This window comes from Propithecus coquereli, unplaced genomic scaffold (assembly GCF_000956105.1).
Source record: "Propithecus coquereli isolate 6110/MARCELLA unplaced genomic scaffold, Pcoq_1.0 Scaffold127, whole genome shotgun sequence".
In the NCBI taxonomy this organism is placed as follows: Eukaryota; Metazoa; Chordata; class Mammalia; order Primates; family Indriidae; genus Propithecus; species Propithecus coquereli.
The window spans coordinates 4346027-4362016 of record NW_012136858.1 but is presented as its reverse complement, the minus strand read 5'-3'; the positions used below and the strand labels follow the sequence as shown (position 1 = coordinate 4362016).

Below are 15990 nucleotides of genomic sequence, written 5' to 3'. Positions count from 1 at the left end.
CTATATTTGTATTTAATTATAAAATAGGGTAAAATTACTGTTAACAAAATATATATCATGATGAAGCTGAGAGAATGAACACTTTTACAAGTTGATTGCAATTGAGTTGTAATAGCTTACTTCTATACAAGGTCACTATCCACAAGGATTTCTAAGGGTTATACGCAAGTAAAAGACAACTTAATTTAGTGGTGATTTTTAAAAATAAAATCTAAAATGCTCCATTTATGTATTTCTTATATCAAAATAAGGTCAGTTAAGGGCAAAGGAGAAGAAGTAAGAGACAAGGTAAAATAAGAAAATTAAAAAAAAAAAAATAAGGACAACCAAAAAGAAATAGGTTAAGAAAACTATATTCCTAAGAGTATCCAATATAATTTATAAGGTGTTCTTTTTAGTGATTTCTTGTCCTAACACAAAAAAACTGTCACTAGATTTAAGTCTATTTATTTCAGCAATAAACTTAAGGACTTATTACTGAAATAAAGGCTTACTTCCCACAAAACTCTGAATGATTTATAAGTACCATGGAAAAACTTAAGCTTTAGAAATTTCCCTTGAAAACCAAGGGGTTCTGCAAAAAAAAAGGACTGCAGTGCTCAAGATTCAAGAAAGGATTGGCAAGCAGACAAAAATGCTATTTATGCAATTTCAAATTCATGTAATATAGAATTAGAGGGGAAAGTGTCTAAAGAATTCAGTGTAATTTTAATAGGGAGTTCTCTCAGAGTTTAGATTTTAACATGACATACACAAAAGAAGGAAAAGCAGGTTTAGGACCAAAGATGAACCATGAGTGTCAGACACAGGTTTGCATTTAACCAATGCAAAATGTTAGTAAAGCTAAATCCAAGATGACCCCTACCTCACCAAAAATGCTGAGAACAATAAAGTCGGAGGAGGTGGTTAAGGCCTACTTCTTGGGTTTGATTATGTACTCTTTATGATGATAGTGAAATGTAGAATTCTTCTATTCTCATGATGTTTCTGGATAAGCTTTAGATTTAAAAGCGTAGAACAAACAACAGAATAAGTAGAAACAGATGGGAAAATGTAATTTTCAAAATGGGGCTGATGGTATGTTTTGCAAAACTGTAGAAACAGGAACAGATGTAATCCTGGGTAAGAGTTTAAAAATTAATCACATTAAAAAGATGGCTTGTGATTGTTCATAAAAAGAAGTGTGACTAGTAAGAGCCAAGACAGATTCCCAAAACAAAAAATAGATTAAACTTTTCACAGAAATTATCTCAAAATTGATCACAGACCCAAATGAAAAATGCAAATTTATAAAACCTCTGAAAAAAACACGGGAGAAAATTCTACATGACCTTGGATTTGGTGATGAGTTTTTACATAAAACACTGAAAGCATGATCCATAAAATAAAAAGTTGATAAGGCAGACGTTATTAAAATATAAAACTTCTGCTCTATAAGTTACCATTTAAGAGAAAGGATAAGCCACAAGAGGACTCTTTCACAAGAGTGAAAGAACAGATTTGCAAAACACCTATCTATCTGATAAAGGACTTGTACCCAAAATACACAAAGAACTGTTAAAACTCAACAATAAGAAAACAAACAACCCAATTAAAAAATAAGCAAAGATCTGAGCAGATGCTTCACCAAAGACATACAGATGGCAAATATGCATATGAAAAGATGTTCAATATCATTTGTCATTACAGAAATGCAAATTAAAACAAGAATGTGATATCACTACATGCCTATTAGAATGGCTAAAATTCCAAAAACAGACAATACTAATTGCCAGTGAGGGTCTGGAGCAACAGGAATTATCATTCATTGCTGATGAGAATACAAAATGGTACAGGTACTTTAGAAGATAGTTTGGTAGTTTCTTACAAAGCTAAACAAAGTCTTACCATATGATATAGCCATCACATCCCTAGATATTTTCACCCAACTGATTTGAAAACTTACGTCCACAAAAAAAAAAAATAAACCTGTATGCAAATATTTATAACAGCTTTATTGAAATCGAAAATGGGTAGCAAACAAGATGTCCTTTAGTAGGTGAATAAATAAACAAATTACATCCACACAATGAAATACTATTTAGTGATAAAAAGGAATGAGCTACTAACACACATAAAGATATGGATGAATGTTAAATGTACACTGCTAAGTAAAAGAAATCAGAATGCAAAGGCTTTAACTATATGACATTCTGAAAAAGGCAAAACTATAGAGATGGTATACAGATTAGTTGTCAGGTGTTTGGGAGAGGGTAGAATAGGTGAAGCACAGGTGTTATTTTTTTAGGGCAGCAAAACTACTATGTATAATACTGTAATGGTGGATATATGAAGATAAGCATTTGTCAAAAACCCTATAACTTTACAGTGCAAAGAGGGAATCTTAAGGTATGCAAATGTCAAAAGATCATTTAGGAGGTTGGGGTAGTCCAAGATGGAATGCAGAATGTGACAAAAGAATCTAACTGTATTACAAATGTAAAATAGAACCTCATTGAAAGGGATTAGGAAATAAGGCGATGATGACCTAACTTTGGAAATGAATGGAGAATGTAAGAATAAAGGCAAACAAACTGGACATAAGCACTCTAATTAATAAAATCATTTCCCACAAGTCATCAATTCTGAAACCCCTATGTATGTATCCCAGGATTAAGTAAATGGATGGCAAGTGGTGAGAGAAGCCTGTCTGAAAGGCTACGTACTGTATGATTCCAATTGTGTAATATTTTGTTGCAGTGGAATGTTATATATAGATAAGCAAGGGGAGGAGGCTAGAATGATCCCTGTTAATGGAGACAGTATGAACTAATATTTAGTTTAATATAGATATAGCTGATTATACATAGAAATATTTATAGATATGTGTACATACACAGTATACACACATATATTTCCTTGCTCTGTCCACTGAGAGGGCCTAGAAGAAATGACACCTCAGTAGCAACAACCACATCCAGTGACCAGGTCCTGGTTTCTAATACCATTCTCCAACAAAAGGAACCAGGGGTCCTTAGAGAAAAGGTTAATTCTAGGACTGGGGCAGTAAATAATGCAAGATGAGCCTGGAGCATCTTGTGGTATGAGAAAAGCAAGGAAGTACTCAAATGAAAATCAAAACAGACTATGAGAGGTTTATATCAAAGGGACACAGGAGTCAAATGAAAGAGCTCCCAATGGCCAAAGCTAGACAATTTTAGCAGCAAAAAGTAATACTGGATTATGACCAAGGTATAACATAAATATCCATGAGGCCATACTAATATAAATAAATGATTGAATGAATAAATGACTAAATAAATAAATAAATAGGGAAGAAGAGACAAATCTCCTGTGTGGAATTCCTAATAATTGATGCAGATACTACTCCCTCAAGGAGGTAGAACATAACTTCCCATGCCTTATACAGTTAACTTCCTTCTAAAGAATATACTATGGAAATGGGGGTGGGGGCGGGGAGAGTAACTTCACAGTGAAAAAACTTAACACCACCACCTCAGCTCAGTGGTCAAAGTTCACAACAGTGATAAGTCATGTTGACAATAGGCACTCTTTAAATGGTTTGATGACAATGGTACTTTACCTCTGTGCTCTTCCTCCCAAAACCCATAACCCCAGTCTAATTATGAGAACAACATCAGACAAATCCCAATTGAGGGACATTCTACAAAATACCTGACCAGTACTTCTCAAAACTGTCAAGGTCATCAAAAACAAGGAAAGTCTGAAAAATTGTCACAGCCAAGAGGAGCCTAAGGAGACATAATGACTAAATGTGATGTGGTATCTTGGATGGAATCCTGGAATAGAAAAAGGACATTAGGTAAAAACTAAGGAAATCTGAATAAAGTATGGACTTTATTAATAACAAAGTATAAATATTGGTTTATTAATTGTGCATATGAACCATACTAAAGTAAGATGTTAATAACAGTGAAAACTGGGTGTGGGATATATGGGAACTCATTACATAAATCTAAAACTATTCTGAAATTAAAATTTTATCTTAAAAAGTAATAAATTAGGTCAGACTAACTTCAATATTGAAAAATCTTAAGAGAACTCTAGCCAAACATTTGTTATGATCTCTCATCAAATCCTCACAGACAGAAAAGGAGAATCATGGGCCAGACATAGTGAAATACACCTACATACATAGGTGTATTTGATAAAACAATGACAATCAAAGGGTATGAATACAAGGCCTGAAGCCAAGCAGAAAGATTTCTATGAGTATCCTGGAAGTTCAATTTCTGGACATAACCTTTTAATGGTTATGATCAAGAATCTGGATGCCAATAGGGTATATGCTAATGAAGTCTGCTAATGAGAGTAAAGTGGGAAGGACAAAAAACCTTTAATAACAAAATCAGGATTCAAAAGGATCTTGACAAGTTGGGGAGACAAAAATAGATCTAATACAATGAAATTAAGCAGCAAAAAAGTAATAAATTTGCATACAAAAAGTACAAAAACGTAGATTGAGGAGATATAATTAAAAGTAGCATTTATTTAAAAAGTTTTGCTGCGATTTTAGTAACCTCGTCGAGCTGTGAGAATGATATGGCTACCCAAAAAGGTAATGTCATCTTAGGCCACGCTAACCTAAGCATAAATTGTTACAGTAGAGGGGGTGAGGGTACTGCTGACCTCAAATTGGCCAGATCAAATTTAGAGGACAGCTTGACTGTTGAGATTTACACATTAAAGAGAACAACAACAAACATAAAATGCAAAGATGAGAAATCATGATTGTAGATTTAAAATCATGCCACACCAGGAAGGCTTTTAGTTTACAGAAGAAAAGAAGACATGATGGCGATGGCAACCTTTAAAAATGTCAGTTGCCACTGAGTGAAAGAGGGATTTATATTTTAATATGGCTTTAGGGGTACACTAGATCCAAAAGATGGAAACTCTTAAGAATATAGTTTTCATAATTTTCACAATGAAGATTTTCTAATAGCAAGCTAAGAGTGGGCTGAACTACATAGTTACCATACTCTAGAAGTGTTCAAGCAAAGGCTAATTTTATTTATCAGTGGTGTTTCAGAGAGGAATTAAAATTGAGTAGTAAATAATTGAGCATTAAGTACCTTTTCAAAATCCAAGATTATGACTAAAGAAAGGCACAAGTATTATTTAAGTATGCCTAAAGTTTCTCTGATATTCAAAACCATCTACTTAACTTATACTGGTTTAGTTATTAGAGTTACCTCATTCCACAATCCTAAAACCTTAAAGTGAAACCAGTATCTTTAATTTTGAGTCCTGTTCACCCTCGCCTCCCCAAATCAAAGAGCATTTCTTGGTTTAGCTGGGCTTTAGTTGGTCCAAGATTAATCAATTAAAAAATAAACTAAAACAATTTAGGATTAAGTGGATTATCCACTGTTCAAATACTACATCAAAACTTCACAGGCTTCACAATGAACAAACTATGGAGGTATACTCATTATTATCTGAGCTCTTGCTCTTCACACTTGCTGCAGGCTAGATTTATGGCTGTAAAATCTTTCAATCATATAACATCTGTCTGGTTGTTTCATAAGCTGCATTCAAGTCTGGCTACCTACAATCCATTTGCTTTGCAGAAACTCCTCATGGCTGCATAGTCCAAATTATTCCAGTGGCGATGACAGGAGAAATAAAGCAGCACAGAGATGGGTGGAGACATTTGTTAACAGATACAATGTTAAGCACATTCAAACAAGTAGGGAAACTGAGCATTTTATTTTTAAAAATAAAGTTTAAATCTCTGCTAAGGTAAAGATTCCTTTTTCCTGCTTTAGTAAAAAGTATCAGTTTGGCAAAATGCTATTTAGAAACTGACAACGGGAAAAAGGAGTTAATCCTTTTTTTTTAAACTAAGTGCAATTTTATTTTATTAGGCTAGGTGCCACAGGGCATAATATTAAAAGTGAGAGGTAATTTCTGGGTCTGCTTCTCATGACTGACAATGTGATACGGAAAAGACAACTCATCTTTCTGAGCCTCCATTTTCTCATCTGTAAAACAGGGACAATAAAGATCCTATCTTTTTCACAAGATCATTGTGAAGGTTAAATGAAACCATGCATATAAAAAGCTCTTTCTAAACTGTTAGAAACTACACAATGTAATTTGCTGTTATTATTAATATATCACATCCAATATTTTCAAAAACTGAGAAGATCAGAAAGTATAGTTTGATGCTAGAAATAAAGCATATTGGTGTTAACTATTGGGAATAAAGCTAATATGGCAAAGGCAAAAAAATCTATGATTCTCCACTTTCAAATTTACTTTTTTACTTCATTTTATTTTATTTTATTTTTTGAGACAGAGTCTCACTCTGTCGCCCCGGGTAGAGTGCAGTGGTGTCATCGTAGCTCACTGCAACCTCAAACTCCTGGGCTCAAGCAATCTTCCTGCCTCAGCCTTCCGAGTAGCTAGGATTATAGGCATGTGCTGCAACACCTGGCTAATTTTTCTATAAAATTTATTATTATTTTAAATAATGAGGGTCTACTTTCCATTTCTCCAAGGCCTTGAGAACACTGTAGCTACTCTTTGGCTATCCAAGAAGGTATGGGGATACTAAAAATAAACTCCTTGTGAAAACTAAGAAACAAGTAACACCATCAGAACTATCAGGAAAGCAAGGAGAAAATGGTAGAGAGGGAATTCAAGTGGGAACAACCAGCCTAAAGAGAAGTTTGATGATTGGCTGGGAAGCCTTTTGGTAAATATCAGAGTACCAGAAGAGTTGACAAGCAATGGGCTTAACACTCAACGCTCCCTTCTTTTGGCCTTCATAACTTGCTATCATATAGCAAAGTTACCCAGAGTTTGCCATCAATCAATGAGAAAAGCAGCAATAAATGATTGAAGCTTATAATGGTAAATATATGCTTTTTCCATTAAATATATTACAAAATAATTTTTTCTTATTGACTTCTTCAGTTAAATACCTTGGGAGTTTAGGGTGAAATCTGGGTACACTCTCCAAAATAATCTCAAGAAAAGTATCTATAAGATAACTGTACTTTTCTGCATGGTATATACAATTTTTAAGCTCTAAACATTAAGTGTTATACATATTTGCGATTTAGCCATCTACTTCCAATAGGATACCTGCCAGTTTGAGTTTAACTAAGATCTTTATTGCCTGAGCTCATACAGTAAAAATGCAGGACAAAATAAGACCAAGCAATGAACTGTTTGAGAAAGAGTACTAATCTTAGTTAGATACAGAAGACTTGAGAGTTCTAGCACTGGTTTCCTTTCTGTTTTGAGGAAAACCATTTAACTACCCTATTTTTTCTTCTCCAACTACCAAATAATTATAAAATAGAAGCTAGATTGCCACCTGTCAGGATGTTACAGAGGGAATTCCTCTGTTGAAAAGATGTTGGGAAAAAATTCTCATTTCTCTGTTACTCTAAGATTTTATAATACTAGAAATACATCTTCCCCAAAACAAAATAAAGGTGAAGGACTTGAAGCACCTCAGAAGAAATCTAATTAAATGGTCCCTCTTTGGGATATCTTGAGATGAATTATATCAAAACAACTTTAATACTTATTTTTTCTAGACTAATGATTCTTTTTTTCTCTCTCTCTAGAAAATTTACCTTTATCCTTATCCAATGGTTCCTGGGAAAGAATAGTGCACAGTACCGGGTTTTTCCACACCCCAGTCTCTTGAGCTAGAGTAGCTAAAAAATGCAATTCACAGCTGCCATTCTCCATCAGCTTTTCATGAGCTACCTATAAATATTAAATAAACATCCAAAGAATTACAACAGATTTTTTAAAGCAAGCTTATCAGGCTTTAAATATAACACTAAACTTTCGAAAGTAAGACTTTTATCTTAAAAATGTCACGTCACATTACAAAAGTGCTGAATTCCTTTACTTCTGATATTTAAAGATGAATTTCAAGGATAAGAAATAAATCAATTATAAATCTTAAATAAGTATAATGTATTTATAGAAGTCCATATTATTTTTTTCCCAATATCTAAACCAAGAGTAAAGTTATTTCTCAAGGAAGCTATCAGAATAGCCATAAGGATAAAAGACCTTACATGTTTTATATCCTTTGTGTTAGTAAAAAAATTTTCCCCAAAATCTTCTACCACGAATAAAAAGATTTGCATCACAACCTAAGTGACAACTTACATATATTCCGATAAAAGAGACTTATGAAAAGAAAACAACTAAACGTATGATTTTTCATTTATTCATTACATAGCTTTGGCAATTTCACATTAAAGCTGACAATGAAACTTGCTTACTAGTTGTTTCCAAGTGTTCATGAACTTGGCATATTCTTCAGTCCATAAAGGACCAATAGTTTTTTTCAATTCAGAAAATATTTATTGAGAATTTCAACTGACAAAGTTCTGGGGAAGAGGGCAACTTAAGCCCTTACGGGGCTTATCCTCTAGTGGGATACTGAAATGTTTAAACAGTTAAAACACAGGAAAAATAAAACAAATGTTGTTAAGCAGGTATAAACTAACCTTGAGGAAGCTCTGAAATAGGAGCAAAGTGTTATGGAAACTCTTAAAGCTTCATGCTATGTTCAAACAAAAAGTCTATTCCTCAAAGCCATAAACATCTTCCCATTGCAACAAAGTTCAAGTGCTTTAAGAAATTTTCTTTGATAAGTAAGTGAATGTAGAGGGATTTTAAGAGTTATTTCCTTCATAATCCACATAAAAAGGTACCAGCTAGTAATTCTGTTTCGAAAAGGAAAGTTTAGAAGTTTATCTTATGTTGGCAAACAAAATCAAAAAAGAAACTTTAAAAGTTTATCTTATGTTGACAAAATATACTAAACATGAGTTTAGGGTATTTACATATAAACATATTTAATTAATTATTTAATTCTGTGGTGTCTGAATTATTAATAATTATTATTTAATTATATGGATGTATCTGAATGTTAAACAATAGAAAGTTCTGAAGCAATTATTTACCTAAAAATGCTTGCTGGGAAAAAAAAACCTAAGACACAAGTTACTGATAAGCTGAAGTAGAAACTGGATGATCAAAAAGTTAGTTGCAATGTGACAAACAGGACAAGACTTTCATTTTAACAAAGTTATTAAGCATCGATTATGTGTGAGAGACTATGTGGAATCCTATAGTATTAAATAAGACATAAATTCTACCTTCAAGGACCTAGCACTTGATGTAGATTTCAGTGTTTAATAATAAAATAGAAAAGTTTATCTATCTGCCTAACTATTGTTTATTTCACATGCTTCTAAAATTTAAGACTAAACCTCTTTAATGTATTTCTTACAGAAAACCCTAAGGCCGAACAATATTTTAACTCCAGCTAGAAAAACAAAGAAAGCCAACTATACCTTTCAAAACTAGCTAGCAGGAACATTCTTTTTAACAAACCAATTAATCAAAATTTACCTGAAGCTATATTACCAGCACAATCTAGTGCTTCAAACAAAATTTGAAAAACACTCCAAAACAACTAAATACTGAATTGTGTAGTACCATATGTAAATAGAATAACAGCACTAAATAAAAGAGACAAAGCATGTGTTTTCAGATACAGGAGAAAAAGCATGGGCTTTGCAATAAAGAACCTTGGTTCAAACAACTACTCTGTGGTATCAGCTGTGTAAGTCTAGACAAATAAATATTTGAAAGTATGAGCCTCAGTTTCCTCACCTTTAAAATGGGGAAAATATACCTACCCACAGAAAGTTTTCATAAGGATTAAATGACACATGTTAAATTCTTATAAAGAGATTTTCAGCAATCAGTTAAACTGTTTCTAAATCCAAATGAGGGCATTTCTTTTTGTGTTCCCTTACTGCTCTGACAAAGCCCTAATTATTTGATCTTAAAGAACTGTGCAGTATTCAATCTACCTAAATGTATATATACATTTAGCAAACATTTATTGAGCATCTACTATATGCAAGACAGTAGTGTTAATAAGAGTGATAATTGATGCATGTCATTATTTAGATATTTTAAAGCTTAATTAATTTTTTAAGAATATGGAAAACTGACATAAGAAATACTATATTAAATCTAACAGGTAAAGATTCTCTCACCTGCACCAGTGACTGAAATTGTTCCCACTGTTTATCTGATAATTCAACAGGTAGACACAGCAAAAGTTCAACACAGCTTCTAAAAAACAAAAAATGGGTAAAGATACAAATTATTAAAATTCAAAGTAAAATGAAAAACCGGTAATTCATCAGTAGATTCTCCATAATTAACCCATTTAAAATTAAACTATCATAAGACATGAGATATAAAGTTTTTTTTTAACAGCTAAATCTTGTTTTTAATTTACTCAAAGGTGTACTCACAATGCCAAGCGTTCCAGAACCAAGGCTACATTTTCACATTCAGAGGTAAGATAAGGTCGGGCTTTAACGTAACTTTGGATAGCCACTGTGTATACCTCCAATAAAGGTAAGGGATCTTCTGAAGTTTTCCATTTCTCTGCATATTCTAGAAGTGTCTGTTTTGGAAGGAATAATAAAAAGTATTCAAAATGTAAATCAAAATACACATTGACTAATCAGTTGTATTTTTCTTTTCTCCCTGAGAAATTTTGAAAAATAACATTTTTATTTATAAAAACAAAAAATAGTTTATACTGATTAAAATATTAAAAGAAATAAAGCCATAGTCATATTTTTGGCAGCTCTCTGCAGGAAGAAAGATAAGGGTTAATTCAGCAATAGCATCATTTAAATCAAAGCTAGTTTTAAGCAGTGCAGGTGTTAGCTCCTCTCTTAGGTCAAAATGCCACCTTTCACCCAATAATTCCTAAGTTTTAAAAGTCATTAATATTTTAAAAAGAAGACACCTAAGCAAGTAATATGTGACCAGGCGCAAAGTGAAGAATTACAAAGAATATTTTTTCTATTTTTCATCTACAAGCAGGTAATTCAATACCTAACAACAAATGAATCATATATAGTCAGCAAAGGCATGTACTTTTTCAGTCCACAAAAAAAAAATAGTACCTAACAAATTAATGATTTTTTGATAAGCTTTATCATCTAAAAAGTCATCTAAAGACCTTCAACATATAAAATTAATATTAACGATATTAAAGAATGATTATAAGGTTAAGTAATTTTTTGTAATAAAGCATTTATTTTTTAAATTAAGAAACATTCCTCATACTTCAATGAAGTATTTCAAATTCACCTCATCAGAATTACTTAAAAAAAAATGCTGTCTATCCTATTGAATGAAAAGATGGAAGAAAATGGCAATAGTAGTTATAAAGAAATACACATTAAAACTACAGCTATTAAAATCATGAATTATAAAAAACTATCTGAAAGATTCTACAGTTATGCTAAATTAAGTGCAACTCTAATTAAATGTTTCTATAATACAGAAGCCTGCCACAACTGGTCTGCTCTATACTACAAGGTTTAAGATTCATTTAATCACATATGGAAATTCAGATGTTTTTTCCTGGAAAAAAGGGTATACTGAAGGAAAAAATCTCCATCATGAGGGTTTGTATCCCCTAGCATACAGAAGCAACTTTAAAAACAGAAGGGAATGAGGGAGGAAATTGTATTCTTCTACCAACACTGAAAAGAAAACTTACTAACTTGTCATTTCTACTAACCTCTAACTAGCAGAAATAGTAAGATGGATCAGACAAAAAGGAAGAAAAAAGGAATAGAAAAGGTAGTCTGGTAAATTAAAGGGTAACATTATAACAGCTTACCTGCTGAATGGTCATATATTCATAGACCCTGACCCTTTCTAAACTCCAACCTCTTCCTTTCCTTTCCCTCTAAAAAGTGAGGGCAAATACTGATTGCCAGAAGAGCTACAGAGAAAGGACAGAAAACGTGCAGCCAGTGTGGTATGTAGGAGGGTGGGTGGAAGGTCCAAAACCAACTCAGATGGCAAAATTTCCAGGTAAAGTTGAAGTGGAAAAACTTATTTCTCAGATATCTAGAAAAAAAATACCTACGTCTTTCCCAAACAAATTTGTTCTCATATCCACACTTTGACCTCACCTTACCCACTATATTCCAGACCTTCATGGTACAAAATAGATGGTGTGTTGATAAAATGAATCAGGGATAAGTTTCTTACCTCTACCCAAATTTGAAATACTCAGAAATCCAAAGGTAAAGCCCTTCCTGAACTTTTAAGTTCAGGGTAAGGATAGAGATTCTGGGGGAGAGGAGAATCAGTGTTTCTACACAAAGGTGCCCTCTTGGCATTCTGTAGGATGACATAGGACTGTTAAATGTAATGAATGAAGCTGCTTACTCCATCTATACCCAAGACGTTCAGGCTTCAATGTAAACAGAGAAATTAAAGCCTCATATCTGCCTAGTCATGTCACATATAATTCCAATCCAGAGACTCACTTTTGCAAGTGTCGGGGCTCAGAAATCAATACTTCAAAATACTGTGCTTTGACAAGTTGAACTGAAGAAGAAGCCTCAAGGTCTGACACCCCCATCTCCATTCCCTCCTATGGGTCTGACACCCCCATCTCCATTCCCTCCTATCTCTTAATCCTGTCCCTCCAAAGCATAGAAGGAAGCTGTTTTCTGAAGTTCCCTCAGCTGCCTAAAGTCTGGATACACCAAGAAGAAACCAATTACCTCTCGTCCCTTCCCTGAGTTTTCATTAACTGAACTGATAATGTAGGAAGAAAGACTGAAGTCTGTCAATGCATTGCGACAGACTTTTGTCACAAACCAAAGTCTGTAGACTTTTGTCCCAGGCCACTGTATGTTCTTCAAGCCCACTGAATTCCTCTAAAAATGATTTACTACTCCCCTAAAATCATCCACATTTCCCTATCTCCCTTTACCCTAAGAAGGGTATAAAAGCATCTGTACCCCATGGGGGGAAGGGAATCACACCCAATGGTTAATAAACTTGTATGTCTTTTCTCCTATTAATCTGTCTTTTGTCTAATTGATTTTCAGGGAATCTTCAGAGGATGAAGGGGAAGTTTTCTGTTGGCCCCTACACAGAATTCTTACTTTCTTCTAAACATCCTTCAAATAAAGAATAACTTATATTTCTTATGGATCTGAAATGGTTATACTCTCTAATTTTTTGAGAGGACAATGACAGAGAGCTATGGACTACTGGAAGATGAGAAAAAGAAAAGATTCCCTTTTGATTAGAACATTTATGAACTGGAATTAATTCCCGGTTGAACCAACATGAACTAGAAAAGACTATACAAGAAAATATGGAATTTGATGATGCTACCATTCAGTCAAAAGGGATGTTAGATTTATCATTGGTCTTTCAAGCTTGTGCTACTCATAAGCATACAGGTGTGTTATAATAAATACTTGGTCTTTGTTCTAGGTTCCTAGCACAGAGCTCCTAAAACCCTTAAAATATCCTGTGTGGTAAGAAGTATCTTTCTCATGTTAATGAGATGATCTTTGACTGAAGGGCTCCTAGAAGGCTTCCGCATGGGAACTGGTCACCAGAAAGACCAAGCCATGATTAGAGAGCTGGTACTTTCAGCCCCACCTCCCTGTACCTCTCACAATGTAAAAGGGATTGAGTTCAATCTCCAGTGGCCTCTGATTTAATCTATCAGATCTATGTAATGGAAACTTCACAAAATCCTCTAAACAACAGGACTCAGAGAGCTGAATTGGTGAACACATCCATATCCCAAGAAGGTAGCACAGCCCAATTTCACAGGGACAGAGGCGCTTGTGCTCAAGACCCTTTCAGACCTTACCCTATGTACCCCTTCATCAGGCTGTTCATTTGTATCCCTCATATTTAATAATAAATTATAATAGTAAGTATAGTATTTTCCTGAGTTTTGTGAGCAATTCTATCAAATTACTGAACCTGAGGAGGGGGTTGTGGGAACCCCTGACTTTATGGCCAACTTAGACAGAAGTGTGACTTGGGGTCTTGGTACCTGTGACCGACCAAATTTCCATACTTTTTCCCCATTAAACCAATGGTTTTTGTTCCCATACCCCTTTAAGAATAAATGAATGTGTGTCTATATACACATATATTATATTTATATACATATATGCATATAAATAGACAAAGATAAAAGTCACTGTAACCCAGTTTGGAGAGGGGTGGAGGGGGTGGTACAGCAGAGAGAAGACAGGGAACAAACCTAAATGTCTTCCTGCAAGTCACCAGAGTGCCTCCATTAATGAGTAAACTGTAAGCTAAATATAATTTAAAAATTTACAATTGTGTAATATGAATGACTGATGGAACTAAGGATGCTTAATCTGGATAATAAGCAGCATTTACTGAATACTTACCATGTGCTAGGCACTGTTCTGAGAGCTTTACATGTATTGCCTATTAGATAAATTACAGCAATATGCTTACATTAAAAATGAACAAAATGAGGCATAAAAAGGTTAAGTAACAAGTTGCAAGATCACAGAGCTAGGAAAAGGCAAAAGGATTCAAACCCTACTCCAGAGTTTATGTACTTTACTATGCTATACATTTCTGGAGAAATAAAAATTTCATTCACAACCCAATTCACAATTCTAAAGGCCTATTATGTAAGAGAGCAGTTAACCTTATTTTGTGTGGTCTCACAGGACACATCAGAACCGCTGGGTTAAAGTTTGAAAGAGACACGTTCCTGCTTCCTATAAGGCAAAACTACCAATTAGAATTAACCCAAAACAGAGCAGGTTGGCCTCCTTAGACTGGTGGTGAACTATCAACTGAAGTTATTCAAACAGGAGAAAGACAACTCTGACTTCAGGATGCTGTAAAGGAGTCATATTTTGGAGACACATTCCATCACACCAGAAGATACTACACTAGTGTGTGATCCTGTGTGTGCTCCTAAACTGGTGGCTTATCGATGTTTTGATTAATGTGCACATTGTTCAAAATATATTTGAATTTGTTTCTAATATTTAAAAATCTTACATTTTACATAAAAATTCGGATTTCTTGCTTTTCTTTTTTTAAAAATTTGGCAACTTTGGGCCCACATTCCAGCATGGCAACTGGCTAGAGCTGAGCGATGAACCCAAGCTCCCCTACTAAGACCAGCATGGGCTCTCTGGTTGCTACATACTTCACCTCATTCTTTAAGGGACCTGTTGAATGCCTGAAAGGTATCTGTGGTCACAGCCTGTGCTATATGGTGTGTATTATGCAGCAGGCCTAGGACAGAAGAGAGAAATACAAGCAAAAGAGAGGTTAAAGAACCGTGTTTTAACAAGATCTCCTATACAGTGCTTCTCAGCCTCTTTTTCATTATTGTCCCCTCTTAATGAGACTTTTGACTTTTTTTTCCTAATTGTTCTCCATCCCCAATGAAGTTTTGATACCACAGATAAACTGTGTATCTGTTTACGGGCCACAAACCATTGTAATATCTAAGGTTTTGTTTATTCCCTAAGAGCCAAGTTCACCCTCTTGAGAACAAAAATGCAAGCTTTAACAGTTTGGTTCTTCAGTTGATTTCTTGTTATTTAAGTTAGTAGAGACTAGAACGATATTCTCTGGGGAGAAAGACAGTGAAGATTAACTTCCAGTAGCTTCCTTTAGTTGTCCTAAAGATTATTAGGAGAAAAAAACAAACAGTAGTAAAACTACAGGGGTGTTAAATTACCCCTGGGAGTTAAATTACATTGCTGTCCTATGTAAAGATAAGACTAGTGGAGTATTAGCTATGTTTATAATTTTATACTCATGTTCCAGTTCCAATTCACATCTAGGATTCTCTACAATAGAGGTACTCAAATGTTTTAATTCATGACTCTTTACTCTCTTAAAAATAACTGAGGATTTCAAAGAGTTATGTGGTTTATAACTATTGACATTTACCATATTCAAAATGAAAACTGAAACTTTTAAATTACATATTTATAGATGGATTTAAAATAATATACCTATCACATTAGCATAAAGGTATTTTTAATTAAAAATGAATTTTCTGTACAAAAATAGTGAGAAAAGAGGCATTGTTTTACGTTTTTCAAA

General features: G+C 33.9%; 1 protein-coding gene across 1 annotated transcript in view; it reads right to left on the bottom strand.

Moving 5' to 3' along the window:
* The window catches only part of ZNF292 (zinc finger protein 292), an 88105-nt gene that overhangs the window by 29890 nt on the left and 42225 nt on the right, over positions 1–15990 (bottom strand). Inside the window, exons 2-4 of the mRNA XM_012638251.1 lie at positions 10341–10495; positions 10077–10155; positions 7617–7752 (exon numbers count right to left, since the gene is read on the bottom strand). Coding sequence (XP_012493705.1) covers positions 7617–7752; positions 10077–10155; positions 10341–10495 — 370 coding nt within the window. The remainder of the gene's footprint in view (positions 1–7616; positions 7753–10076; positions 10156–10340; positions 10496–15990) is intronic.